The sequence below is a fragment of the Propithecus coquereli genome, unplaced genomic scaffold, assembly GCF_000956105.1.
Source record: "Propithecus coquereli isolate 6110/MARCELLA unplaced genomic scaffold, Pcoq_1.0 Scaffold168, whole genome shotgun sequence".
NCBI lineage: Eukaryota > Metazoa > Chordata > Mammalia > Primates > Indriidae > Propithecus > Propithecus coquereli.
In genome coordinates this window covers 2,694,869-2,721,445 of record NW_012141413.1, presented here as the reverse complement: position 1 = coordinate 2,721,445, position 26,577 = coordinate 2,694,869, and the positions used below count along the sequence as shown (strand labels likewise).

At 56.1% G+C, this 26,577-nt stretch overlaps 1 protein-coding gene across 1 annotated transcript; it reads left to right on the top strand.

Annotated features, from left to right (window-relative positions):
* Positions 1–926: 926 nt before the first annotated feature.
* ATP12A (ATPase, H+/K+ transporting, nongastric, alpha polypeptide) lies at positions 927–26,415 on the top strand. Its single transcript, XM_012641691.1, has 22 exons — positions 927–1,122; positions 4,047–4,106; positions 6,812–7,015; positions 7,693–7,806; positions 8,585–8,719; positions 8,851–8,968; positions 9,204–9,472; positions 10,659–10,857; positions 11,024–11,133; positions 12,749–12,883; positions 15,948–16,140; positions 17,966–18,141; positions 18,829–18,965; positions 21,970–22,120; positions 22,633–22,801; positions 22,891–23,045; positions 24,516–24,639; positions 24,812–24,957; positions 25,425–25,558; positions 25,698–25,799; positions 26,211–26,302; positions 26,387–26,415. The coding sequence occupies exons 3-22, from the start codon at positions 6,914–6,916 to the stop codon at positions 26,413–26,415; spliced, it is 2,790 nt and encodes a 929-aa protein (XP_012497145.1). The 5' UTR covers positions 927–1,122; positions 4,047–4,106; positions 6,812–6,913.
* Positions 26,416–26,577: the final 162 nt, after the last annotated feature.

Genomic DNA, 26,577 nt, shown 5'->3' with positions numbered 1-26,577 from the left:
CAGGCCCCCGACCCCCGCCCTGCAGGCCCGCGAGCCCGAGGGTTTCCCGGCCCTGCGGGGGCGTGGGCGGGGCGGGCGGCATATAAGGCGCGAGCCTCCTCCCGGGGCAGTGGCTGCGCCGGCTGCGGAGGGAGGTGCGCGCAGGGCCCGCGCCGCCGCCCGGATCCCCGCGCGACTCCGCTCAGCGCCCCGCGCCCCGACGCCGGACCCGCACCGGGCCCCGCGCCCGCCCGCCCGCAGCATGCGCCAGGTGCGTGCAGCCCCCGCGCCCGTGCAGCGCCGAGGACGCCACGCGGGGACCGAGGGCCCGGGACGGGGGTGCGCGGGCAGCGAGCGAGGGAAGGGCGAGAAGGACGAATGCCACGGCCCGGGCAAGGGGGCCGCCGGTACTCCGGGTTCCCGCTGGCCCCGGCGGGGCCTCTCCCCGCAGCCGCCAGCGCCCGTGCGCCGCTCCAGCGCTGGCTGCCTGGAGGGGCCCCAGGGGTCCTGGACCGGCTCCGCTGCACCTGCGGGCTCCGGTTCAATTCGAGGCTGGTGCGGCCCGGGGTGCGCGGCTGCCTGTGGTCTGAGAAGCCCTCGGGAAGCCCCTCCTGCTCGGGACTGAGGGCCCTGAGCTCGGTGGGCTCCTCCTCCCCCGAGACGGGACTCGCAGCTGCTGCGTCCTGGGGGAACGAGGTACCGGGGAAGGCCTGCAGCTCCCTGGAGGATCTGTCCCGAGTCGGGGGTGGTAACCGCCCCCCTGCCAGACAGCGTCACGCCGAGGAGATGCTGGCAGACCCTGCCCACCCAGCCTCCCCTCCACACGGGACCAAGGCCCGCGCGGAGCGGGGGAGAGTCTTCCAGAGCAGGGACGCAAGGGGAGGAGGGGGCGCCTTCCCCCACGCAGGTCCCCCCGGGGGTGCGCTCAGCTCCTCCTCCCAAAACCCACTGAGGGCCCGTATTGCACCTCTGCTTCTCTTTCAGAAAACACTAGAAATTTACTCTGTGGAACTCGATGGAACGAAAGACATCGAGAAAACAGACGAGGGGGACGGCAAGGAGAAGTACAGGGGCCTGAAGAACAAATGCCTGGACCTCAACAAGCATCATCAGAAAGAGGAGTTTAAGAAAGAACTCGACCTGGTCAGTAGCCTGAGCCCAAGCGGTCGCACTGGCGACTGCCCTTCCCCCTAACAGCTTGCCCCGAGAACCGGCCTCTTGCAAAAGAAAAATCGGTCTCCAGGATTTGAAATCCCCTAGAGAGTTGTTTCCTTGTTTAAAAAAAAAAAGGTGGTGTGATAGGATCTGCCCAGAGGTCAGGGCCTCTGCAGGCCTCCCGCATTCTGGTCTCGGGCAGTCCCAGGTAGACCCAGAGAAGTCTCCGCGTGCAGGTCCCACAGGCATGGCCCGCACTCTCCTTCCCAGCTGCCTCAGTGCATTCAACAGCCTCTTGCCAGTTTTTAGTTGAGGAGTAAAACTATCTGAGCCGAACTTCCCGGGAGGGAAAGCGAAGCTGCTAGACCGTGCTAGCTTTCAGGCGAGAAACCCCATGAAAAAGAAGAGTTCCGGTGGCGACACTGTGGGACCTGGGCTCAGAGGACCTTAGGGTCAATCGAAGCCTCTCCCACTTCTCCACTGACTGAGCTGAAACGGGGAGCGAATGACCTCACTGCCCCAAGCTCCATTTTCTTCAAGTAAAATGGGAAGTAAATAGTTTGCAGAGATCTGTGAAGGGAAGAAACGAGACGAGGATTTTGTAATTCAGGTGCTTTAAGGAAGTGCAATATCATTATTATTGTTGAGGAAGAACTTCGGAGTTATTAAGCAGATGCTTTAATAAAGAGCGGCCTTGGATCTGCAATGTGACAGATTCATCTCAGGAACGCTGAGCGGAGCGTGGCTAGACTGCCCCTGCGGTCCGCTGCACACTTCAAAGCCCTGAGATTGCAGCGCTGGGCTGACAGCCACAGCTCATTTGGGCTGGAGAGCCGCTCAGGTATTCAGGAACGTGGCACTCTGACTGACATCCAGTTGGCAGCTTGGAATTCAGTTCTGGTGAGAAATCAGCAAACGCTACAAACCAGAGCTTTTTATTTATCTTTCCTGGAGAGCTTGCTAATTTAGCAGCCTGCCTCTGGCCATGCGGTCATACCTGGGCTGATAGACATTTAAGAGTACAGCACTGAAATTGGACTGATCTGAATTCAAATCCCAATGTGGCCAAAGTTCAGTTTCCTATTTTGAAATATAGGACTTAAAAAGGGGGCCTAGCTCCTGGGGTTGTTAAGAGGGTTACGTGAGATAAAGCAGGAAAGGCTTAGCACAGTGCCAGATAGTCATTATTTCCTGTGTATCTCTGGCGTTTAAGATTGAAGACGTATCTAGTCTTCCTTGAGATCGCTATCATGCCATGAATATATATATCCATTCCCCCGTATGCCTGTTGATTATGATGACAATTTCCCTTCTTGGAGCACTTTGCAAAGATGTGTAATGTAGGAAATAATTTCCGTAGTATCAGCCAAGTGTTCCCCTGCTCCCTTGCTGAGAAAGGAACAGCTTTCTTCCCCTTTTTTTGTCAACCTTCCTGCAGGAGTCCTATAATTTGGGACAGCGTAGTTACTTTTGAATCCCAACCTCTTGGCAAATTATAGCCCCCTGGCAAATGAAGTATCCTCCGCCTTTGAATAAACCGGCAACGACAAAGTCCCAGCAGCCAGTGCTGCCCTGTGCTATTTCAGTGCTGGCCAGCAGGGGGCACCCAGACACCCACCGCCGCCTCCCTTATCTGCTCATCCCCAAGCCCAGGCAGAAGGGACAGGCAAGGTCCTCTGCCTCAAGATACAGCCCTTTAAGCCTGAGGCCTATCCCTGCAAACAGTGGCCCTAGCCACCCACGGCTTGTGTCTGCCCGGAACTTAGCACCCCGTGCTATGCTCTGTGTGGAGCTGTGCCTCAGTCCGGATCGCTGGCAGTGCCACGTTCGATTGATGTGGAATACGACGAACGAGCAAAGCAGAACCCAGCCAAAGGGCTAGAAGCAAAGTAACAATAATAGTAATGAACTATCCTTTACTGCAAGGTCTAATCTTTTATTGCAACATGGAACTTTTTCTTGCATATACTTAGGAAACGATGGTTTGGGCACCAGAGTGTAAATCTTTGTTTCAGACAAGCAGGGCTTAAAGAATTCTGAGTCCTGGGTTTTCTACGGGGTGCAGGTAGGAAGAATTACTCCTGGGTTTTCTTCCACAGTGACAGGCTTCTAGCCCTTTAGCCCCGTGGTTCTCAAAGGGAGAACAGGGGAGGATCCCCCACCCCCGCCCCGGGGACATTTAGCAATGTCTGGAAACAATTATCGTTATCAAACTCAGGGGAGGGTGCTAGTGAGTGGCACCTAGTGGGTTGAGACCCTATGACAAAGAATTATTGGCCCAAAATGTGGGTAGTGCCAAGGCTGAGAAATCCCGTTTCAGTCTAATGATTCTTTGGCAAAATTAACACGTGTGGGCCATGCTGGTATTTGTTCATTTGGCAGGTTTTAATCTGCAGGGTTTCTCTAGCCCGGGAACTCCCTGAGTTTCACGTACTCACATAAGGGAAGGCATGCTCCTGTCTGCCAGAGACCAGCCAGGGAGGGAGGAGGAGTTGTCCAAACATAGGAATTGGGTCTGATTTGGCTTTGCCCACCACGGCCAGCCAGCCCCGGAGCTGAGGCTCGAATGAAACATCCAGCGTGCGAGGGCCTAGAGGATGCGCGTGCTGGGACTGAAGTGAGGGGCATCGCTTTGTCCGTAAAATCTAAAGACGGTTTCTGGGCGGTAGGTGGCAAGTGCAGTCTGAACTCAGGGTGGTGGCGACCCAGCAGGACGAGGCTGTGCCCCGGCAGTGCCTTCCCTCTGCACAGATGCCTGGCATGAGGAGCTCTTTCTCTCCTTCCCCGACACCTCCTGGCGCCCGCCCTTCCTCAGAGCCACCACTCCCAGCTTCCGTGGGCTGGCCGAAGCTTGGGGTTGGAGTCTTTTGGAATTATCTCATTCACTCTGTTCTTCCTTTCATGAACTACAGGATGACCACAAACTCAGCAACAAGGAATTGGAAAGGAAATACGGTACCGACATCATTACGGTGAGTCAGCAGGGGACGGGGGTTGGGGGACAAGACCCTGGCTGTGGCGGAGGAGAAGGCTGTGGAGGAGGAGAGGGTGCCATTAGTGTGAGCGGCTGACAGCAGCAGCTCGGAGACCGCAGTCATCTGCGTCTGGGTGCTGGAGGCTCAAGTCTGCCCAGGTCCACAGCAACAGCTGCTCTGTGGTTCCCACTGGTGACAGGGACAAAGGAGGACAGGCGACCCTGGCCCTAAGGAGGAGGCTGCTGCGTAGGAGACGCAGATGTTCAGGGACGCGTCGTCATACGCACTCCATCCTGCCGGGGGTGGGGGGGGCCCGCGGGAAGCTGGACCGGTGCGCTGGGAGAACAGCGGATTCCGGCCAGACTTTCTCCGGGAAGGCTGGTTCCTGGGGAAGCCCCGCGAGGGCGCAGGGTTGCTCAGGCCGGAGCCTCCCTGTGGAGCCGGTGCAGGCCCGCCAGGGAAGGGGCGGCTCAGGGGGGCCTCAGGGCTTGGGTGGGACTTAGGCCTGCTAAGATGAACAAGAAGTTAGGGCGGATCTGCAGAAAAGCACCAGACGTAAGGATGAAAGATGCGCCCACATGCTCGCTACACAGAGGTTCCAGAATAGTTCATATTTCCTGGAGGGTCACTGCGCTGTCCTCAACCCTGGTGAGCAGCGTCTCTGTTTCAAATCCTCCTCCGCCGAGTTACTCCTGTCGCTGGGTAAATCTCTGAGAAACTCCAGTTCCTCCGCAGAGCGCAGAGCGGTGGCCCGAGCCGTCCCTCTGTTGGCCCTGGCGCTGCCACGTCCCCGCCAGGCGGCCTGGGCAGGCTGTGTAACCTCTTAACGCCTCAAACTCCACATGTGCCAATGAGGATGATAATGGCTCCTTCCTCCGAGGTTTATTCTGAACGATAAATGAGTAAATATATGGAGTACTGCCTGGCTGCCGTTAAATATTCCCTCAAAAAAATGAGGCATCGTCCACATTCCCCAAGACCTTCTGTGGGCACAGTTTTAGGTTATCAAGTATGAAATGTCTGATTGCCTTAAGTACTAAGTTCGGCAGTTGACATCTCTGACATTTCACTTTGACACTTTTTTTTTTTTTTTTTTGAGACAGAGTCTCACTGTGTTGCCCGGGCTAGAGTGCCGTGGCGTCAGCCTAGCTCACAGCAACCTCAAACTCCTGGGCTCAAGCGATCCTCCTGCCTCAGCCTCCTGAGTAGCTGGGACTACAGGCATGCGCCACCATGCCTGGCTAATTTTTTCTATATATTTTTAGTTGTCCGATTAATTTCTTTCTATTTTTGGTAGAGATGGGGTCTCGCTCTTGCTCAGGCTGGTCTCGAACTCCTGAGCTCAAACAATCCGCCCGCCTCGGCCTCCCAGAGTGCTGGGATTACAGGCGTGAGCCACCGCGCCCGGCGACTTTGACACTTCTTGTTTTATTTTATTGTGAAGGTGCATCCCCATTCCTCAAACACACCGTTTGGCTTGTGATTATCTTTCAGAATTTTTTTAAGAGCAATTTTTGTGAAACCAAAATTCGAAAATTTGTGTTGGTTTTGAATATGAGTTCCGTCTTGGAACCAGGGCTGTGCACACATCTAGAAATATCAACGAAGTATTTAGGAAGGATGTGGCTAATGAACGCACAGTACATCGATGCTTTGAGAAACTCCATTCTGGTGATTTTAATCTTGAAAATGAGCCACGTGGGCGACCTGAGACCAAGGTGGATCATGATGAGCTGAAAGCTGTACTGGAAGCGAATCCATCTCAACCTATGTGTGAACTAGCAGCAAGGTTTGATGTTACTATTCCAACAATATTGGACCATTTGAAACAAATCAGCAAGGTGAAGAAGCTGGATAGATGAATTCTGCATGAATTGAAGAGAAATCGTCTCGAAGCTTGCCTTCTTTGCAGTCACGACACACAGGAGAATCATTTTTACACCATATTGTTACATGTGATGAAAATGGATTCTTTTTGACAATTGTAACATTCGGCACAATGGTTGGATAAAGACGAAGTGCCGAAATACAGTCCAAAACTGAATATTCATCAAATGGTCCAGCACTGGTATTCTCCACTACAGCTTCATGAAACCTGGTCAGTCCATTACAGCGGATGTCTGCTGCAACGGATTAGATGAAATGATGAGGATGCTTGCGATTAAGCAGCCGAGACTGGTCAACAGAGACAGGCCAATCCTCTTGCAAGACATCACTCCACCACATGTCACACAAACAGCGCTGCTCATGCTACAGAAGCTGAACTTGGAAACTCTGTCATCCACCGTATCCACCAGACCTTGCACCAACTGCCTACCACTTCTTCCAGGCGCTTTGGACCACTTCTTGGTGGATACTCAATACTCAAAATACTCAAAATACTCAATTCTCAACAAGCTGTGGAAAATGCCTTTCGTGGTTTCATCACTACTCGCTCTCCAGGCTTCCCTGCTGCTGGCATAAACAAACCACCATTAAGATGGCAACACTGTGTCGATAGTTTAGGCACATACTTCGATTAATTGTACTCTTTTTTGTTTGCGATATAATAAACTACACTTTTGATTGGAAATCAGACATTTCATATTTTATGACCTAGTAACCACCTAACCACAAGCTACAAAAATAGGAAGCCCAGCTCCCGAGGGAGGAGGAATGTCTAACCCGTGCTGTCCGTGTCTGCTTTTGCTTGGCTTTCTCAGGGCCTCTCCAGCTCCAGAGCTGCCGAGCTGCTGGCTCGGGACGGGCCCAACGCCCTCAGCCCTCCCAAGCGGACGTCGGAGATTATTAAGTTCCTCAAGCAGATGGTGGGGGGCTTCTCCATCCTCCTGTGGATAGGAGCCTTCCTGTGCTACGTCGCCTACGGGATTCTGTACTCCAGCAACACCTCCGCATCCCTAGACAACGTAAGGCCCCAGCGTCCCCTCCTGCTTGCTGAGTTGGTACCAGGGCAGGACAGGGCCGTGGAGTCAGGCCTTGTGGGCACAGCAGGGGGCTGGAAGCGGAATTCTACCAGAGATCAGTGGCCGCGTGGGTGTGGGATAACCAGCAGTTTTCCCAGCTACAAAACGGCAGTGGTGTCTGACTTTCGGGTGTCCCAGAGGCAGTGCGAGCATGAATTTGAGAGAGACAGAGAGACACAAAACCCCTCCAGTTCCTAAGGGGAAAAAGCCACCTCCATGGGAAGTATTTCTGGGCTCCGTGTGCTCAGAGCTAGTGTCTCCCTTTAACACGGAGAGCGCCTGTGCCTGGGGAGACCTGAACGGGCCACAGGAGGCCGGGGGAAGCCGCCAGAGGCAGCGGTGGGTCGGTGGGGCTGGACGGGAGCAGGGAGTGACCCGGGGGCCGCAGGGGTCTGCCGGAGGGACGGGCAGCCCCGAGGCCGGGCTGTGGGGGTGCCTGCACAGCTCTGGAAACTCCCTGCAAATCAGCGCGTCGTGCAGTGAGCAGGTCGGGATCTGTGGCCTGTAAATCACGCCAGGACACGACTGCCCGTGTCTCGTCCCCCACGGAGAGCTCCAGCCCCGGCCCCAGCTCGTTCCTGATCCCCGTTCCTCTGCCTCGCGCCCTTCTCCCCACCCAGGTGTACTTGGGCTCCGTACTCATCCTGGTCGTCATTTTAACGGGGGTCTTTGCTTATTACCAAGAGGCAAAAAGCACCAACATCATGGCCAGCTTCAGTAAGATGATCCCGCAGGTGAGTCGCGGGTGAGGAAGCGTGGGCAGGCCACCTCCGCTCTCTGAACCCCCAGTCCTCACAGGGGCGGAGGACACCGCATGAGGCTCGATCCAGGAAAACGCCCGTCATTGCATGACATCTGTGCCTGCTCTCAGCATTCGGGGACAGTCATCGCGGGGGCGGGGGCTCCGGGAGGGACCTGTAGAATTCGGGGAATCGGTTCCCTGGCAGCCGAGGAGGCCCATCTGTGATTGTCTGCAACCGTTTTTGCTACCATTCCTGATCCCAGGGCATGTTGCCCCAAAATGCTCTCAGTGGGGAACCCAGTGTCCCCTGTCCCCCAGGAACCCCTGTCAAGTGGCCAGGGCAGGACAACCCCACTGTCCCTGGCCTGAGAGCTGCCTGCTGAGGGAAAGGCTCTGGGTGGAGGAGGTGACTCCCGCGGAGCCGCGCAGCCTGAGAGCGCCCGTTGCGGTTCAAGCCTGCGGGGCCCAGTACTCTACCCGGGTGCCCAGCCAGGGCGGCTGCTTCTCGCTGTCTCCCTTCCCACGTGGCCCTCTGGCTCCCTTTGCCAGAGGAGCACCACGGCAGCCTTTTCCGGTTGCAAGAACATCTTTGTGAGCTCAAGGAGAAATAGCCTTAGAGTCTTGGGCCAGGTGAAGCAGTCTTCAGTTTCATTTTTGCCACTCTGACAGCGAGGGTCCACTGCCCCGTCCTGGGGCTGGGTGTGGCACAGGTGGGGCAGGAGGTGGCAGGCTTCCAGGCGCCGAGGTGTCCGCCACGTTCTCTTCTGCAGCAAGCCCTCGTCATCCGAGATTCCGAGAAGAAGATAATCCCCGCAGAGCAGCTCGTGGTGGGAGACATCGTGGAGGTTAAGGGAGGAGACCAGATCCCCGCAGATATCAGGGTGCTGTTTTCTCAGGGGTGCAGGGTAAGCATCAGGGCGCCCACCCCGAGGACCGTGCTGGGAGCTGGCGAGCGCTCTGCCGTGTTTCCTGGCCTCGGCATAAGAGGCAGGGAAGCAGGTGCCTAATTTTGAACCGTTTTCAAAATTTCTTCTAGGTAGATAATTCGTGTCTCACGGGGGAATCTGAGCCCCAGTCCCGCTGCTCTGAGTTCACCCACGAAAACCCCCTGGAAACGAAGAACATCTGCTTCTATTCCACAACCTGTCTGGAAGGTGAGGCCGGCTGCCTCTCGGGCCACTCGCCCAGCCACAGGCCTTCCCCTTCCCCAGACCTCGGGTCTTTGTCTCTTTGCCACGTCTTGCTACAAAGCTTGTCCCAGAAGGACCGTTGGAGTTGAAGGGCGGATGCCACAGGCCAATCGATCGTGCAAGCCCCCGGAGGCTGTAGGAGGCCCTGATGCCCCCATAGCTGAGGACTCCTGGGATGAAAGGTCTGCTTCCCCTGCAGGCACCGCCACCGGCATGGTCATCAGCACGGGCGACCGCACCATCATCGGCCACATCGCCTCCTTGGCGTCGGGAGTTGGGAACGAGAAGACGCCTATTGCCGTTGAGATCGAGCACTTTGTCCACATCGTGGCGGGGGTGGCCGTCTCCATCGGCATCCTATTTTTCATCATCGCTGTGTCCATGAAGTACCACGTCCTCGATGCCATCATCTTCCTCATTAGCATCATCGTGGCCAACGTGCCCGAGGGCCTGCTGGCCACTGTCACCGTGAGTCCTTGCCGTCAGGCAGCCTGCGCCGACCCCGTGGACACCTAGCTGCTCTGCGGGGAGGGTCCCACGCGCACAGGCCCGGTCTCCCACCTCCAGGGCAGCACACCCTCCCGGCAGGGACAGCCAGGGAACATTCTGAATAGACCCTCTCTGAGAGGGTCAAAAGGAATTGTGACATTTGTAATGTTTGAATCCATTGTCCTTGGAAATGTTATATTTTCAGACCTGTCTGCAAGCCACAAATGTGACCCTGCCCCATTAAGATCTGGATAAGACAGACTCTACCACTTACAGCTTTTCTAGAAGCCTGATGCCTTCCCCACGTTTCCTTGGCAATTCCTACAACTTAGGAATTTAGGCTCATTGTTACATTTTTTTGCCTCACTTTGCTTCCCTCTCTCAGACAAAAAAAAAAAATTCCTCCCTCTTCTCCTGCAGAGGAATCCAGCCCTTTCCGTCCCTGCCCCCAGACTCAGCTCCCCGAGCCTGTGTGAGGCATCTAGCCAGCCCTCAGATAAGAGCCCCCCCAGTCTCTGCCGGGGAGGCCCGCGGGTAGGAGGGGAGGATTCCAGTTCCCGGTTTTGTAACTGCATGATCCCTGGTCTGGTGGCTCCTGACCAAAGGCAAGAGAAGTTTTGAATTCCAGGTCTCTTCTGACTCCAGGAGATAGTAATTTGGGGAAATTAGCGTCAAAAGAAGCCTTTGAGATCTTGGGGTTTAAAAGAAACTTTAGAATACAGAGCTCTTAAAGGGAAATACATGTGCTTCTTGGCTCCCCAAAGCAACAAGCGCGTCTTGGAGACAACCTCTTGGGCCCGGCGACCCAGGCCTCTCGTGTGAGTTCAGGCAGGGGCAGGCGGAGCGGGGCTCACTCTCCCTGCAGCTCCGCACACCAGCTGTGGGCCCTGTGAGCCCCTCGGGATCATCTCCTTTAAGGAATGAAGGGACAAGAAAAGTGTCTCATATTTAATTTTTTAACAGGGTTGTGGCATAGAGGGCTGTCAGAGGCTTATGAGCCACGAGGTCAGCTTGGCCTGGGCAGCCAGACCTCGCTCGCGAGGCCGGTTGAGCTCCCTCCTGAAACAGCCACAGCTGAGCTGCGCCAGCTCCGTGCCTCGGCGCCTGCGCTCCCATTGAGGCTTTCCCCAAAGCTTCCCTGTCTCTCTCTCCCCCGCCCCGTCAGGTGACGCTGTCGCTGACCGCCAAGCGGATGGCCAAGAAGAACTGCCTGGTGAAGAACCTGGAGGCGGTGGAGACCTTGGGGTCCACCTCCATCATCTGCTCCGACAAGACCGGGACTCTGACCCAGAACAGGATGACCGTGGCCCATCTGTGGTTCGACAACCAGATCTTCGTGGCGGACACCAGTGAAGACCACTCCAGTAGGTGTCCTGGAGCGCTGGGTCTGGTCTGAGGCCGGGACTCCCGCCCGGGCTGGGCTGGGCGCATGCAGGTCTGTGGGCTCAGAGCTGTGGGACAGACCGCGACGCGTGGATGACGGGCCGGCCCCCCACCCCCCCAGCAGCCGCTGCTCGCTCTGTCTTCCAGACCAAGTCTTTGACCAAAGCTCCCGGACTTGGGCCTCCTTATCCAAGATAATAACGCTGTGTAACCGGGCCGAGTTCAAGCCAGGACAGGAAAGTGTCCCCATCATGAAGGTAATGCTTCTGCGGCGCGGGGTGCTGGGTCTTAACACATTGACTCCCACACAAGAAAAAAAATTTTCCCTAGGGCCATGGTGTTTCATTAAAACAAAACAATCCGGCCGGGCGCGGTGGCTCACGCCTGTAATCCTAGCTCTCTGGGAGGCCGAGGCAGGCGGATTGTTTGAGCTCAGGAGTTCGAAACCAGCCTGAGCAAGAGCGAGACCTCGTCTCTACTAAAAATAGAAAGAAATTAGCTGGACAGCTGAAAATATATAGAAAAAATTAGCTGGGCATGGTGGCGCATGCCTGTAGTCCCAGCTACTCGGGAGGCTGAGGCAGGAGGATCGCTTGAGCCCAGGAGTTTGAGGTTGCTGTGAGCTGGGATGACGCCACGGCACTCTAGCCTGGGCAACACAGTGAGACTCTGTCTCAAAAAAAAAAAACAAAACGATCCTTTCTAATTTGTTATTTTTTATTGTTTTCTATGCGTGAGTTACATGCAATGCAAACCACCGTTTTAGAATTAAATTGTCAATATTAATTGTAACAATAAAAACATCAACAAGTAAGTATTTCATGAACCAGCTGCAGGGTTTTTTGCTTCACGAGGCCCCGGGCTCAAAACTAGCCTTAGTTAAATACAACTCGCATGGCTGTCAGTGTGTTAAATCACACCCGATTTGATGTCACTTGCTCTGTTCTGATGGGTGCTGGGTTTACTCTCTCCAGCTGAGTGAAGTTTGTACAGCTAGCACGAGACATGCAGAAAGTTCTGGTCCTTCTAACTAGCTGTGTGCCGCCTGGAAGCCTCTCAGCACGCTGCACTTGCCAGCTTCCTCCTGCACCTAGGCTGGCTGCAAATCCTTCTCTCATCCCCGACTTTCTGTCTTCCTGTGACATAACCATTCCACTTGTCAAGGGGCCAAAGTCCTCTCTGATTCTCTCCTTTCCTTACATCTACTGGGTCACCATGTCCTATCATTCTTGCTTCAAAATATACATAATTCTGTATTTCTGTTATCACCAATACTTTGCAACAACCTCTTAACTGGCCTCCCCAATTCCAGTTTATCCCTCACAGGGTCTTCTTGGAATCTCATTAATTTTCAGTAAATACCACTCTATTCTTTACCTAACTTTGCCCCCAAACTTCCTGTGCTTCCCTCTTTTCTGCCCCTGAGTCTAGAGCTCAGCCTGCCTCTCAGGGCCTCCACGCCTCGCCACCCCTCCGTTTCCTCCTGTGCTCTGAACACTCACAGAGGAGCCTCGCCCTTTGCGCTCTGCTGCTGCAGTCGGGTTTCCAGAAGGCTTTCTGCTCCTCTGTGCACGGCTCCCACCTGCCCATCAAGACCCAGCTCGTCCCTGCTGTTGTCTGTGCAAACCCCGCCGGTCACAGAGCGCCAGCTGCCTTGAATTTCCGCGGTACCAGCAGGTGGCACCGTTGCTTCACATTCCTGCCTTTGTCCCGCACGGGTCCCTGCGTGTCCTGGGACGGGCTCGTCTCTCCCACTGCACCGAGCTCCGCCAGGAGCAAGTCGGTTCCTGCGCTAAAGGCGTGTGGCTGGAAACAGTCATAAAGAACCAGACTATGCGCTGCAAGTATCTGTTGATCTCTTTCCATTCGCAGAAAGTCGTGGTTGGAGATGCCTCAGAAACTGCTCTTTTGAAATTCTCAGAGGTCATTTTGGGTGATGTGATGGAAATTAGAAAAAGAAACCGCAAAGTAGCTGAAATCCCTTTTAACTCTACTAACAAATTTCAGGTGAGTTTTTCCTGACAGCTGGTGATCTTTGTTAGCACTAGAATGAATTTCTACCTGCAGGTGTCCTTTGGCCACCCCATCCTTTGAGTGGTTCCTGACCTCAGAAACAGTCCCTGGGGGTACAGGCCTGGGCATCGGGTCCGCCCGGGTCAGCTGGCCCCTGCTGGCCCCCGTGCTTCTCCTCATGTAGGCTGGAGGAAAAAAGAAAGGGAAAGATCTTTTTGGGGTCTGGCTGCCCCTAGGAATGATCCGTCTACATCACATACACGCACACGCACACCCCCCCGCCACACCACCAGGTAACTGCCGCACAGGTGGGGATCCACAGCCGCATCCTGGAGGATGAGGAGAGGCGGGCGCGGGGGGAGCGCCGACACTCATGCACACCGGCACACGTCAGGCCCGGCCCCCGCCCGCGGCGGCTCAGGTGATCCGTGCGGCAGGCCGGTGCCCAGGTGAGGAAACAGGCCCGGAGCACGTGTTGCTGGGACCACAGTCACACAGCACCCGAGTGGCACACCCAGCTCTCCCGTCTGACTCCAAAGTCCATGACGGTTCTAGCACGACACAGAGGCAGGACAGCCCAGGCCTGGCGGCGGGGCGAGCCCTGCCCTCTGTGGAGACCAGTGGACGGTCTCTTAGACGGTCACCGTGGCTTTCCAGTTGCCCGACATGCTGCGGCCGGGATTCCCCTCGCACCCACGGCTCAGGAAGACAGTGGCTCTCCCTGCCTAGTTCTGTCCCCTCATCACAGGGTCGACACGTCACCTGTCTGCATCCTCCTCGTGTCACCGTGAGTGATGGTTTATAGCCCCAGGTCCCGATGCAGATGGGATTTCCCGTAGAATCCCGGAATGCAGGCTGGAAACAGGGACCATGACGCAGGCTTCGTATAAGTGTAGAATAGGATGACTGCGTGTGTGTGTGTGCATGTGTGTGTGCGCGCGCGTGCGCGTGTGGAGAGAGATCTCTGGGGATTACGCACCCATCTTTGTTTGGGTGGAATTGAGGCTGGAGAACTCTGTGTCGCAGATGTCGTGCTTGTGGATAATGAACCAGCGAGGAATCACAGTCAGCTAAACGGACAACTCACAAAAATGTGTGATGTAAAACACTGAAGCCAGGAAATCAGACGTCTTATTCCAAACCTAAGTCAAAAGGGAGCGGGTAACCGTCCTAAAATGCCAGTAGTAATAGTAGCCACTCAGTGCCAGTTTCCACGTGTGTTAAATCCTTCGTTCTCACGACCGCTCTGCCACAGACGGGCGAGGACAGCGGGGCGGGGAGCACGCGTGCACTGCGGGGAGGACAGCGATGTGGGGAGCACGCGTGCACTGCAGGGAGGACAGCGATGTGGGGAGCAGACGTGCACTGTGGGGAGGACAGCGGGGCGGGGAGCACACGTGCGCCAGGGAGAGACCAGGGAGATGGCCTGATCAGGAACGAGGCTTGGGACCCCGCTGGGCTCTGTCTCCCGTGGCAGTAGCATTCCCCGTGGGGAGAAGTGAAGAGCCACAGGTCCCAGGAGGCCGCATGGGCAGGCCGGGCAGGGCGCGGGCGCACAGTGGGCCTGAGGGGTGAGGGCCCGTGTGAGCGCCACAGGAGAGGTCAGAGATGCTCCCTCGGTGCCGTGAGGGCCATTTTGCACACACAAGTGAGCGGCTCTGGCGTACATCCACTCGAGGAAAGAAAGCAGAAAGGCGGCTCCCAGGGATCTTAGGGCAGCAAGGCCCCAAACAGACTGCTCCCCGAAAATATTTAAAAGGGTTTATGGCAAATCAGAAAAATAGGACAATGTTTTATACTGTTTTATATACAGATGAACATATTTAGTTTAAAAGATTATGCTCTGTGTCCTCCCTGATCAAGGGCAGGGACACTCTGGAGCTTGCTCGTCCGGGTTCAAATCCCGGCTCCGCCACTATTAGTGTGTGACCCTGAGCAAGTCACTGACCCTCTGTGCCTCAGTCTCCTCCTTTGTAAAGGGTTTGATGGTAACAGTAGTGCCTGTGGCCTTTGGGTGGTTTTGAGGATTAAATGAGTCCAAGTATACGGCACCTAGAACAGTGCCCGGCACATGGCGTACACCCTAGAAGCGTTTCTTTTTCTTACTCGTTAAATGTGAAAAGCCTTATCTTTTAGAAAATGATGGTGATAATAGACGGGAGGGTTTTGTTCGGTTTGGTTTTGGTTTTGGCTGGTTGGTTTTATCCTTAGTATTGTTACTTGGCCATCAAAGCAGCAGCGGCAGCAGCAGCCCTATCTGCCCGCTCCCACTGGGGCTTCTCTGCTACGTCTCGTTCATGTCCGACAGTCCAGGAATTACTGGTTTGGAATCAACCGTTAGACCCCAAATGGTAGGGTTGCTCTTTATGACGTATTTTCCCCCCGAACACTCCACCTTCCTGAGATTCTTCCTTAGTGTTCAGAAGAGCCCCTGGCAGATGTAAAAGTCAGTCATTTTATTCTTGTATAGAGATTTTTTTTGATATTTTTTCTAATTATCTTAGGTTGGATCTAGCAGTAGAATTGCTAGGTCGAGGCATTCACGTTAAAATTGCGACACTGAGGGCCTGGCTGCCCTCCCAAAGGGCTGTGTGTGAGCCTGTCCCTTCCTCACACCCCTGCCGCCTTCTGCTGCACCAGCGTCAGGACCAGACTGGGCCCGAGACGGGCGCGGGATCCCTGCCGCCGAGTCCCGCCTGCGCTCAGCATAGCTCGGGTCTGACACTGCTGCCCCCACGGGGTGGAGCAGGAGCGATGCAGAGGCGACAGCCCCCCAGCTCTCCCAGGCACCCCAGGAGATCTCGTTCAAGGCACAAGATTTCACGGGCTGACGGCCACGTCCGGCCTCCCTAAAGCAGCCGGTTTCTGTCTGAAAGACTCGGTGCCTCCCTGGGCTGGGCCCAAGTCCAGATCTCTGCGTGTTACTTGGCCACCAAGATAAACAGGATAGAGCACGCCGGGGGTGTCGTTGCTCCCCCTGTACGTGTTGAGGACAAGGGGAGAGCTGGGAGGGGTTTTCTCCTTCCTGGACCTGACACGCCCAACTCTTTCCTGCCAGCTCTCCATACATGAGACGGAGGACCCCAGCGACAAGCGCTTCCTCGCGGTGATGAAGGGGGCCCCGGAGCGGATCCTGGAGAAGTGCAGCACCATCATGATCAACGGCCAGGAGCAGCCGCTGGACAAGGGCACGGCCAGGGCCTTCCACACGGCCTACATGGAGCTGGGCGGGCTGGGCGAGCGCGTGCTGGGTGAGCGAGGAGGCGGGGCAGGCGCCTCGGGCCACCTGCCATCCGGCAGAGTGGCTGTGGCATCCCTTGGAGCACGCAGAGGAGGATATGGTGAACAGGAGGGGCACAGAGGGGAGGATGCCGTGTGACAGCACCCAGCGGGGTGGGGTCCAGGGAAGCGGGAGGGGGCAAGACTGTGGAAGAGTTACGTCTTTATGGCCTTGAGCGACAGCACGTGGAGCGCAGTGGGGACAGTATCTAGGGCAGAAGGAACAACATCAGCAAGCACAGGGGCAGAAGGGATTGCCGGGCAGATGGGGTGGCACAGTTGCGGGAAGCAGGGCTGGAGGGATAGACGGAAGGTCGTGAGCGCGGGTGAGGAATCGAGCTTCATCCTGCAGTCGGTGGAGGAGGCCGAGGGCTTTGCGGCAGAGTGAACCCAGCAGAGCCGCAGGCTTGGGTGAGGATGGCCCTGGTGGCAGCAGGGAGAGGAGCCAGGGGCTCCCTGGGGGGTGGCTGTCCTCGCTCAGGGGAAGGGGACAGGCATCTGGTTAGGGCAGGGGGCGTGTGGAGGAGGGGTCCGGGCAGGAGACGTGATTGATGGAGGCAGAACTGGGAAGATTAAGCCCTGGTTACAGTAGAGTAGTAAGTTAAAAATGATTAAGCTCCGCATTTAGCAACTAGGAAAACAGTGGTGCCCATACCGGAGACGGGCGGTATTAGAGGGGAAGGAACCTTGGAAAGGGAGCCTCGGTGCGAGGAGCCCAGGGTGGTACCTGTGGCGGCATCACGGGGACAGCGGCCCGTCGCCAGGACCAGGTTGGCGGAAGGGCGCCTGTTCAGGACCGGGGTGATGAGTGCGGGGACACGGGAGTGTGCGCTGGATGATGAGGCTCGTTGAACGCCACGAAAGCTCCTGCCAGCAGAGAGGGACGCTGTGGCGTGTGCATTTCTACAGGCCAGTTGAGTCCCTAAAGCAGATGAAGCACACACATGAGATGACAATGTCGTAGGCTTTCTCCGCAAATAGCCACAGTGCCAGGTAGTCTTTTCAGCACCGGGTGGACGGATCCCCGGCTGACCAGAGTCGCGGCGGGAACCTCGTGTTTGGCCTCTCTAAGTCTGCTTGGCTGCAATTTGCGAAGCAGCGGGCCACTGAGGATAAAAGTGTTGTAAAAGCTGATGAGAGGGTCATGCGATCTTGGCGTTCCCGCCAGACACAGGAGTCCCTTCTGTCTCGGCCCGTGAGAGGCTGATGTCTTCCGGAAAGGATGGTGCGGCCTGGTCCTAATGGCCTTTCTCCTGCGTTTATCGTGATTAAAGACGGAACCTCGGACCACTGCCCTGATGGCTCCAGTTCCTTGCCCACTTCGTGTAGTAGCATGTGCCGTTTTCTCTGCCAAAGATGGCCTTCCCACCCCATCCTTTCTTCCTTGCCTGGAAACCTCTGTGCCCCCTCGAGGCTCAGCTCACGTGCGACCTCCTTGGGGACGTGTCTCCCGACTCTCCCGCTGGCTCAGCCTTTGCTGCGCTGCATCTCTTTAGCTCTCTGCCCCCCAGGGAGCTGGGACTTCTCCAGAAGTACAGGCTGTGCACTCACGGTGTTTGTAGCTCTACAACGTGACATGGAACCTAGTGAGCACACAGTAAATCGTTTTCAGATGAAATATGTCTTCCCTTAAAAAATATCCTGTATTACAGCATCGAAGGAAGTAAAGAATTCCAGTACATTCTAATGCATTAGCAAAATAGTAGAGGACTGAGAGTGTATCAGCATGTCCGCCCACTTTTCTGTTTGTCATTTCTCATCCTAGTTTCATTAACTTCCAAATTCGTCCCACTCCAGGTTTCTGTCACCTCTACCTGCCAACAGACAAGTTTCCAGAAACCTACTCGTTTGACACGGACGCCATGAACTTCCCCACCTCCAACTTCTGCTTTGTGGGGCTCTTGTCGATGATCGACCCCCCTCGGTCCACCGTGCCAGACGCCGTCACCAAATGCCGCAGCGCGGGGATCAAGGTGGGAGCTTGTCGCTGCCTCGAAAAGGTCTCCATCTGTGGTGAATCCTTCCTAGTAATGTTGGTCACGGGGCATGGTCGGTATTTAGGTCTCTTCAAGTAAATGTCATCATCCCCTTTTAAAATCTCTGCTTCCACTGTGCTAAGATGTCGGTAACTGTCCTGTAAAAGCAAATTATGGTGTCTGTGTGGAGAAACCACAACGGTAACTGCGGCGGGAAGAGCCTCCCCATTCCCTGCGGCGGCCCTGTCTTGCCCTAGACTGTGACAGATCGTGAAAGGCTTTATTACAAGCTCCGAGGTTCAGCCTCCATCATCCATTTATCTTCATGACATTTAAACCAAAACGTGGACTCCGTTACCACGTTAGTATCAAGACTGTGGAAGCCACGTGGGGCTGCTCCGAGTAGGCATCTACTGGCCCTTTCGCAGATAAAGTGACTTCCAGGGGGAGGGGCTTTCTCTAACGTCAGAGGAAGAAGCGCAGGCAGCTTAGGAGCAAGAGCAACCCCCGTGGCATTAACGTGTCCTCCCAAGACGGTGTCTCAGGTCTCAGCACTGGCCGTGACAAACCACAGCAATCCCTGACCGCGTCCTCCCAGGCCATGGGGAGGAGGCCACACTGAGCTGTCCCCACTTTGGCCGGCCGAGTCCTCGGTGCCCATGGGCCTTCTTGTCTGTGCTCTAGGTCATCATGGTCACCGGCGATCATCCCATCACAGCCAAAGCCATCGCCAAGAGCGTGGGGATCATTTCGGCCAACAGTGAGACAGTGGAAGACATCGCCAATCGCCTCAACATCGCTGTGGAGCAAGTTAACAAGCGGTGAGCACGGAACCAGCCCAGCAGATGCTCTAGCTCTGACCTGGGCGGCCCTGCTGGCTCTAAAGAGCGGCACCATTTGGAGCAAATCACCTTTTTGCCAAATGCCCTCTCAGGCAATGCCAGGCTGGTTTGATCTATAATTCACATATCCATGGGTTCACTCGAAATTTAATTGAGCATCTAATATGTGCCAGGTGCTATACTGATGTCATAAAAATGACCCTTTAATATTCCTTGTCTAAAATTTCAAAATTCAGTGGAGTAGATCTGGAAACATACATGCCAATTTGGAGTAAGAAAAACTGAAACAGATGGTTTATGTGCAATTACTTGGCCGTGGTCCAGTCGTGTAATTAGGAATAGTAAGAACCTTTGGGGTTTCATGCAGCCCCTGGTGAGCATCTTGGGTTTTTATCTATTCAGCTGGCTTCAAAATGCGTAGCTATGTAAACACTCTTCTTTCCTATTTGGTAGTATATAGAATGAAAGCTTCCTCAAGAAAGCTTTTTTCCTTGTTTCTCCTAATTCTTTTAATCATGTTTATCCCTTAGTCCATCTGTCTAGCCATTCATTCGCCTATTAATTCTTTCAACAATTGTTAGTTGAGTGTCAGCTGCACACCAGGCGCTCTCCTAGACCTGGACCTAGAGTAGCAAACGGAACGTACTGTCCCCACCCTTGGGAACATCCCGTCTGCCGGGGAGATAGAGAAGCACCGGTCGTGCCGTGGTCAGAGTCATGGACACACTGGGCCGAGGGGCGGGTGTGGGCGGAGCTGGCCCGGACTTGGGTGGATTTAATGAGTCAAAGACGCCAAAGTCTCAGGGTGAAGAGAAATGTCGTTGGCTGGATTATACTGTCATGCATGTGGGGGAAGGGAAAGGCCAGTGAAGGGCTGTGGTTTACCCGAGCACACGGGCCTTTAGGGACACAGAGCCGCTAGGTCACAATTTACCGAGTCAGACACCCAGCAGGATCCCCGCCTCGGGGCGCGGCAGTGTCTGAAGTCTGCTCTTCCGTATAAGTAACATCCCTCTCTGAAAACAGCTTTGGGGCTTGTTCATTTCACTAAAAATAATGGATTGTACATTTTTTTCATTTTAGCAGTTTTTAGAGAAAGTCGTCTATAGGACGACTCTTGCATCTCCTGAGTCATTTCTTCCCTATGTGAATATTTGCCCTTTTCCTTCCCTACGCGGTGAGATCTGGTTTCCTGTCCAAGGGTCTTTCAGGTCTTTGTCCTATTTGAGCCTAGCCGTATCCCGCTGCTGGGTGGACGTCCACGCGGACAGTTGTGTCCTCAGCCTCCCCGCAGCACCAGTCAGCGCAGGTGACGTGTTTCCTCCCGAAACCGTGACTGCTTTGACAGTCTGACGACTTCCCTGGTGTCCAGACCTGACCTTCATCATCCTCTGGGTGGGCATGGACTGAACACTGCGCTTCTGTCTCCGCTCCGTGGGAAGAGGGGAAACCTGCTCTCCCTGTGAATGTGGACGGTGCACTGAGATGCCGGTTACCGTCTCTCTTCGGTCAGAAGTCACAACGGGATGGAACTTCATTCTGGCTCTGCCACTTTGGCGATGGCCACAGATGGGAAGAGCGGATTGTACATTTGGTTTTTCTTTTTTTTTTTGAGACAGAGTCTCACTCTGTTGCCCTGGCTAGAGTGAGTGCCGTGGCGTCAGCGTAGCTCACAGCAACCTCAAACTCCTGGGCTCAAGCGATCCTCCTGCCTCAGCCTCCCCAGTAGCTGGGACTACAGGCATGCACCACCATGCCTGGCTAATTTTTTCTATATATTTTTAGTTGTCCGATTAATTTCTTTCTAATTTTAGTAGAGACAGGGTCTCGCTCTTGCTCAGGCTGGTCTCGAACCCCAGAGAGCTAGGATTACAGGCGTGCGCCACCGCGCCCGGCCCGGATTATACATTTTGATCCAAGTCACCCCACCGAGTGAAGTGGGAGTCTTTGCGAACGTTTTGGCGTATTCTCTTCTTCAGCTCTAGTTTCATGACCCATGAGATCGCATCTCGGCAGGGGTCTGGGGAAAGGAAACACCCTTCCTTCCTTTCTTTGACAGTTTTTACCCGCAGTACGAAGACCTGTAGCTTGAGTCAAGTGCTAGAATTCCTATATTTAGCGAAAGGAGGAAAAACAGGCCTACAAAGCGCGAAACTTACAAAATGTAGAGAAGGGTCTGCCAGGTTTCCCACCTGTGGCGTTTTAGCCGAGATTTGAAGGCTCAAATGTGGAGTGTTAGCCCAGGGGAGCCGAGTGAGAAATGCCCCTTCCTGGCAGGGGAGGAGACCAGTGAAGGCCCTGGGGCAGGTGGCGTGTGGGGGTCTCCAAACCGAGGGGGTCTGCTGGGCTGGGGGAGCCCGGGGCGCTGGGTGTGGCGGAGCGCAGAGGGAAGCGCCGGAGGAGGGTCAGTGGGGGAGTGGCGTGGTCCGCTCGGCACGGCCAGCAGGCCCTAGCGCCTTGCTGCCACGCGCAGAGGACGCCGGTGCTCAGAGAAGACCTCGGTGAACTCTTCTGCCCAGGTAGCTCGTCGCACATAGTAGACTCTGCAAATCGGAACCAAACAACAGCAAAGAATTGTTACCTCTGCGCTTTGGCATAAGGGAATTCTAGGACCCAAAACATAGGAGCAGGCAGTGTCCCCCCACCCCCACTTTTACCTGTGAAGTAAAGCGTGGCTCCGGGAAATGCCACCTCTCACCTGTGCCGGCAAGGGAAAGGCCATTGGCTTTTCATTCCTATTGTTATAGGACACCGGGAAATGGTCTTTTTTGTTTTTTCTTTTTACCTCTGTTTTCTATCTTGAAATGGAGACTGACGTGTCCCCAGTACTCACAACCCCTGTCACCTCACGAGGGTCGCAGCTGTCGAGGACGTTGGGTTCCAGGCAGAGCCAAGGCGGCGCCGGCCCACGTCCTGCCCGGAGCAGTGTCTCACCCCAAGGTTGGGCCCCGGGCCTCACTGGGTTTCTTTCCGGCCTCCCCAGGGATGCCAAGGCCGCCGTCGTGACCGGCCAGGAGCTGAAGGACATGAGCCCGGAGCAGCTGGACGAGCTGTTGGCCGGCTACCCGGAAATCGTCTTCGCCCGCACGTCCCCGCAGCAGAAGCTGATCATCGTGGAGGGCTGTCAGAGGCAGGTGGGTGGGCGGCGGCGCCCCGAGGACTGGCCGGCGCGGTGCTGAGGTCCGCGCCTCAGATCGGGCTGGGACGCCCCGTCGAGGCAGAGTTCTGTGCCCGTCCTGGCCACCTGCCCTCTCCGCTGCCAGGTGCGCGGCCCCCGTCCCCGAGAGCCCCGGTGGCCGCGCGCTCCCCGAAGGGCTGGGCCAGCTCTCTTATCACGGGAGCCGGGGGTCTGACAGGGAAGCGTCTGCCACCGGGGCAGGCGTGAGTAGAGAAAGATTTTACAATGTAAACATAGAACAAAACACCTGCAGACATCAGATACAAAATGCCCCTGTCCGCTGCCAGCCGCTGGGCTTTTCTCGCGGGAGCACGTGCTGTTCCCAGCTCCTGTTCCTGCTGCGGAGACGCCCGTCTTCATCTCGCCCGAAACGGGCCCTTCATCTCGAGGCTGCGGGAGGCCGCGGTGCTCTTGCCGACCCGTGACCCCGGGGCCCCCTCACTCTGTCTCCTCCCCGGGTCCCCCCAGGAGGCGGTCGTCGCCGTGACAGGGGACGGCGTTAACGACTCTCCCGCGCTGAAGAAGGCAGACATTGGCATCGCCATGGGCATCGCGGGTTCTGACGCAGCCAAAAACGCCGCCGACATGGTCCTGCTGGACGACAACTTCGCGTCCATCGTCACGGGGGTGGAGGAAGGTGAGTGGGTTCGGAGGGGTGGTCTTCCCGAGGCCCGGGTGGCCTGGGAGGTGGCGGCCAGTCCCGTGAGGAGACGCGTCTTCGCCTAGGCCGCCTGATCTTTGACAACCTGAAGAAGACCATCGCGTACACCCTGACCAAGAACATCGCCGAGCTCTGCCCCTTCCTCATCTACATCATCGTGGGGCTGCCCCTGCCCATCGGCACCATCACCCTCCTGTTCATCGACCTGGGCACGGACATAGTAAGTGGCTCCGGCGCTGGGCTGACCCCCCCGGGGCAGGTTAAGTGCAGGGTCATTTCCCTCAACGGCCGGGAGACGGACTAAGCTGGTGCTTCTCAGACTTTGGCCCGACGGGGCCTGTGGCTCTGCGGTTCCGACAGGCTCCCAGGTGGCCCCAGGTCTGCCGGGCCACAGAACACACTTCCAAGCACAGGACCACAGACACCTGTCAGATGCTTGGTGATTAGAACCGCTTCGCTCCATGTAGAGCTCGGCAAGACCTGACTCTTTACCCTCCAGAAAAAAAAATACGCCACTGGTCAGTGTCAGCCCACATGCCTCCTATTTCTCCGGGGAAGGTGAAGCTGTCACCCAAACTGTGCCTGTGCCGCTGGGGGCCCAGTGGCTACCGTGACAATCCCACGGCCGCCCTTGTGAAGTAGCAGAGTCGGGTGTGGATGCCCCCCTCCTGAACACAGTGAGAAGTCGTGGCCGCTGAGACTTTATAAAGCTTTGCCCTGTAATAATGTCACCTAAACCCTCCTCTTTTCCAATATGCATCCATTTAAAGAAAACCTCGTGAAAGTTGCCCCTGTGGCTCTGGCTTCTGGGCTCAGGGACAAAGCAGGAGAGAGCTGGCCGAACCCACAGCCGGAAAGGGCCCACGGGCTGCCTCCTTCCCCCTCTGGCTCTGTTTGGCCCCAGCTGATCCCTACGTGCAGGGAGATCGGAGCTGTCTCCACCTTGAGGTCCCCACAGTTGATAGATCATTTCCCAAGCCCTTTACATTCGCTCATTCTGTTTTCCAAGGACGGCCCAGGCATCACCTGGAAACCTGTCACAAATGCAAATTCTGGGCCCTGTGCACCTGCAGTTCCAGCTACGCTGGAGGCTGAGGCAGGAGGATCATGGGAATTTGAATCCAGCCTGGGCAACATGGAGAGACCTTGTCTCTAAGAGAAAAAGTTTTAATTAAATACAGCTAAACAAAAAATATTATCCCAGATTTCCAGGGTAGGGATCATGGAAATGGTTGTACCTTCATTGTCTTTAAGTAAAGAAAAGGAAAACAGAGAAAGAAATGCAGATTCTGTGGCCCCAGCCCAGGCCTCCCGAGTCGGGCGGTCTGGAGGTCGTGCACAGGCTCCAGGTGGGGCTGGGACAGAACCGCTGTCGTGCCACATTGCTTTGGGAACCGGTGGCATCAGAAGGGGAGAGAGCGGCACCAGAAATCCTCCTTGTGGGGGACAGTGTCTTATACCCAGCATTGTTTGGAACTGCCAGCACATGGTGGTACTACGAACAGTGACTTTCAAAGCTGCTGTTCTTAAATTCCGTGCAGACGGTGCACCCCTGCTGCCCGCAGCCTGGGCGGACCAGGTGCCTGTCCCCCGGCACCGTCCAGCTGTCGTCCCACCCAGCCCAGCCCGCGTCCTTCTGTGGGTAGAGCAGAGCATCCTTGGGTGAGCGTCACCTCCTCTCCCCTTCCAGATTCCCTCCGTTGCCTTGGCCTACGAGAAAGCCGAGAGTGACATCATGAACAGGAAGCCTCGCCATAAGAAGAGGGACAGACTGGTGAACATGCCCCTCGCCGTGTACTCCTACCTGCACATCGGTACGCTGAGGGCCCCCCCACCCCGCCCGAGAACTCGCTGGAGCTGTAGGCACAGTCGGGAGTGTGGTTTCCCTCTGGGGCGTGGGTTGGGGCGTGGGAAGGAGCTGGGACGGGACCGGGCAGTTCTCTGCAGCCGTCGTAGAAGCTGCGTCCACGTCTCGCGCTGTTTCAGGCCTCATGCAAGCCCTGGGAGCTTTCCTCGTGTATTTCACCGTCTACGCGCAGCAGGGCTTCCTGCCCCGCACTCTCATTAACCTGCGGGTGGAATGGGAAAAGGACTACGTGAATGACTTGGAAGACAGCTACGGGCAGGAGTGGGTGAGTGACCAGAGCCCTCTGGCAGTGTCCGCCTGGCTCTCCCCTCCGCCCTGCCGGGACTCACCCGGAACCTGCGTGTCCCCGAATGGCCTTGATGAGGCAGAGACAGTGAACGCTCAGTTCCTGGGGCGCGGGGCCCCTTTGTGACACTGGTTTGGCTTTTGCTGGTTCGAGGGATGCAGCCTCATCTCCCCAGCTATACCACAAGAGCTCACTTTTGTACATTAGCTTTGCCGTTGCTATGGGCGACTGACCAACCCGACCACACCCGCACGTGGGCCAAATAAATTAACATCTTTCCCCATTCACCCGGTGCAAGGAAAAAGTGTTTCTTTCCAAACGCTAGGAGGTGGTCTGCTCTGAATCTGGTGAGGTGGGGAACAGTGAATCCATACAGAACTGCACGGAAACCTCCTGGAAGTTTTCCTCCGGCTCTCACGGTCTCTTCCTTCTCTGCCCATGAGCAGACGCGGTACCAGAGGAGACACCTAGAATGGACCGGCTACACGGCTTTCTTCATTGGCATCCTTGTCCAGCAAATAGCAGATCTGGTCATCAGGAAGACCCGGAGGAACTCCATCTTCCAGCAGGGTCTCTTCAGGTACTGCCCACGCCTGCCGTGCCAGGGTGACCCTCAGCTGTGAGTTGCAGGACCCCGCTCTGGCTGTGCCTGTAACGCGCGAGGCCTTGACGCCTCCAGCGGTGAGGTCAGAATCTGTTTGCTCTTGCGTGTGTTGCAGAAATAAAGTCATCTGGGTGGGGATCGCCTCGCAGATCGTCATCGGGCTGCTGCTCTCCTATGGCCTCGGAAGCGTCACGGCCCTGAGTTTCGCCATGCTCAGGTGAGCTCCCCTTCAGCAGCCTTGAGGACAGAGCCAGCCAGGTTCCGAGCTGTCACAGCCTAAGAACACGTGGGGATATTCCCAGGGGTTCTTCTCCCAAAGTCCTCGGAGAGAGATCGCCCTGGTTCCACGCTTGTGAGCCCCAGGCTGTGACCTGGCTGTGTCCTACCAGAGGAAGTGGTTTTCCAGACCTCGCCAGCCCATCTGCACCCTCATCCCCCAGGGTGCTTCACAGGCAGATGTCACAGTCCAGGACAAACGAGGAGCTTTCCAGTTCGATGTTGTGGGGCCCAGTGGATCTGTTGTCTTCCCAGGAGAGCAGGGAAAACGGACAGGAAGCCCCTGCCCGTTAGCCGGGTTGGGCTGTCCCTTTGGATGAGCCAGGACTCACCCCCTCCCTTCTGCTCCCAGGGCTCAGTACTGGTTTGTGGCCGTGCCGCACGCCGTCCTGATCTGGGTGTACGATGAGGTGCGGAAGCTCTTCATCAGGCTCTACCCCGGAAGTGAGTAGCCGTGTGATTTCTGAGGCTCTCTTCGCCTGCTTCCGTGGGCCGTCCGTGTCTCATTACCCGTTTCTGCCTCTGCAGGCTGGTGGGACAAGAACATGTATTACTGAGACCGCCTCACTTCCCAGGGCTCCCGGCGGCTCCCCGGGGATGCTCGCGTCCTCTGGGCACTGGCTGGGAGATCCCCCTGCAGCGCCGACACCGTGGGAACGCGTGCACGCCGGCGTTCGTGCGGAAAGCCGCTTGAGCGACGCTCACCGAGGTTTTGTACT

What these genes read in the sequence shown, in the direction of transcription:
- ATP12A (XM_012641691.1), top strand. Translation starts at nt 6,914, where the DNA reads ATGGTGGGGGGCTTCTCCATCCTCCTGTGGATAGGAGCCTTCCTGTGC. An exon ending in CACCAGTGAAGACCACTCCA is followed by an intron (nt 10,858 to 11,023) that starts GTAGGTGTCCTG and finishes TCTGTCTTCCAG; the next exon opens with ACCAAGTCTTTGACCAAAGC. An exon ending in TTCCAGCAGGGTCTCTTCAG is followed by an intron (nt 25,559 to 25,697) that starts GTACTGCCCACG and finishes CGTGTGTTGCAG; the next exon opens with AAATAAAGTCATCTGGGTGG.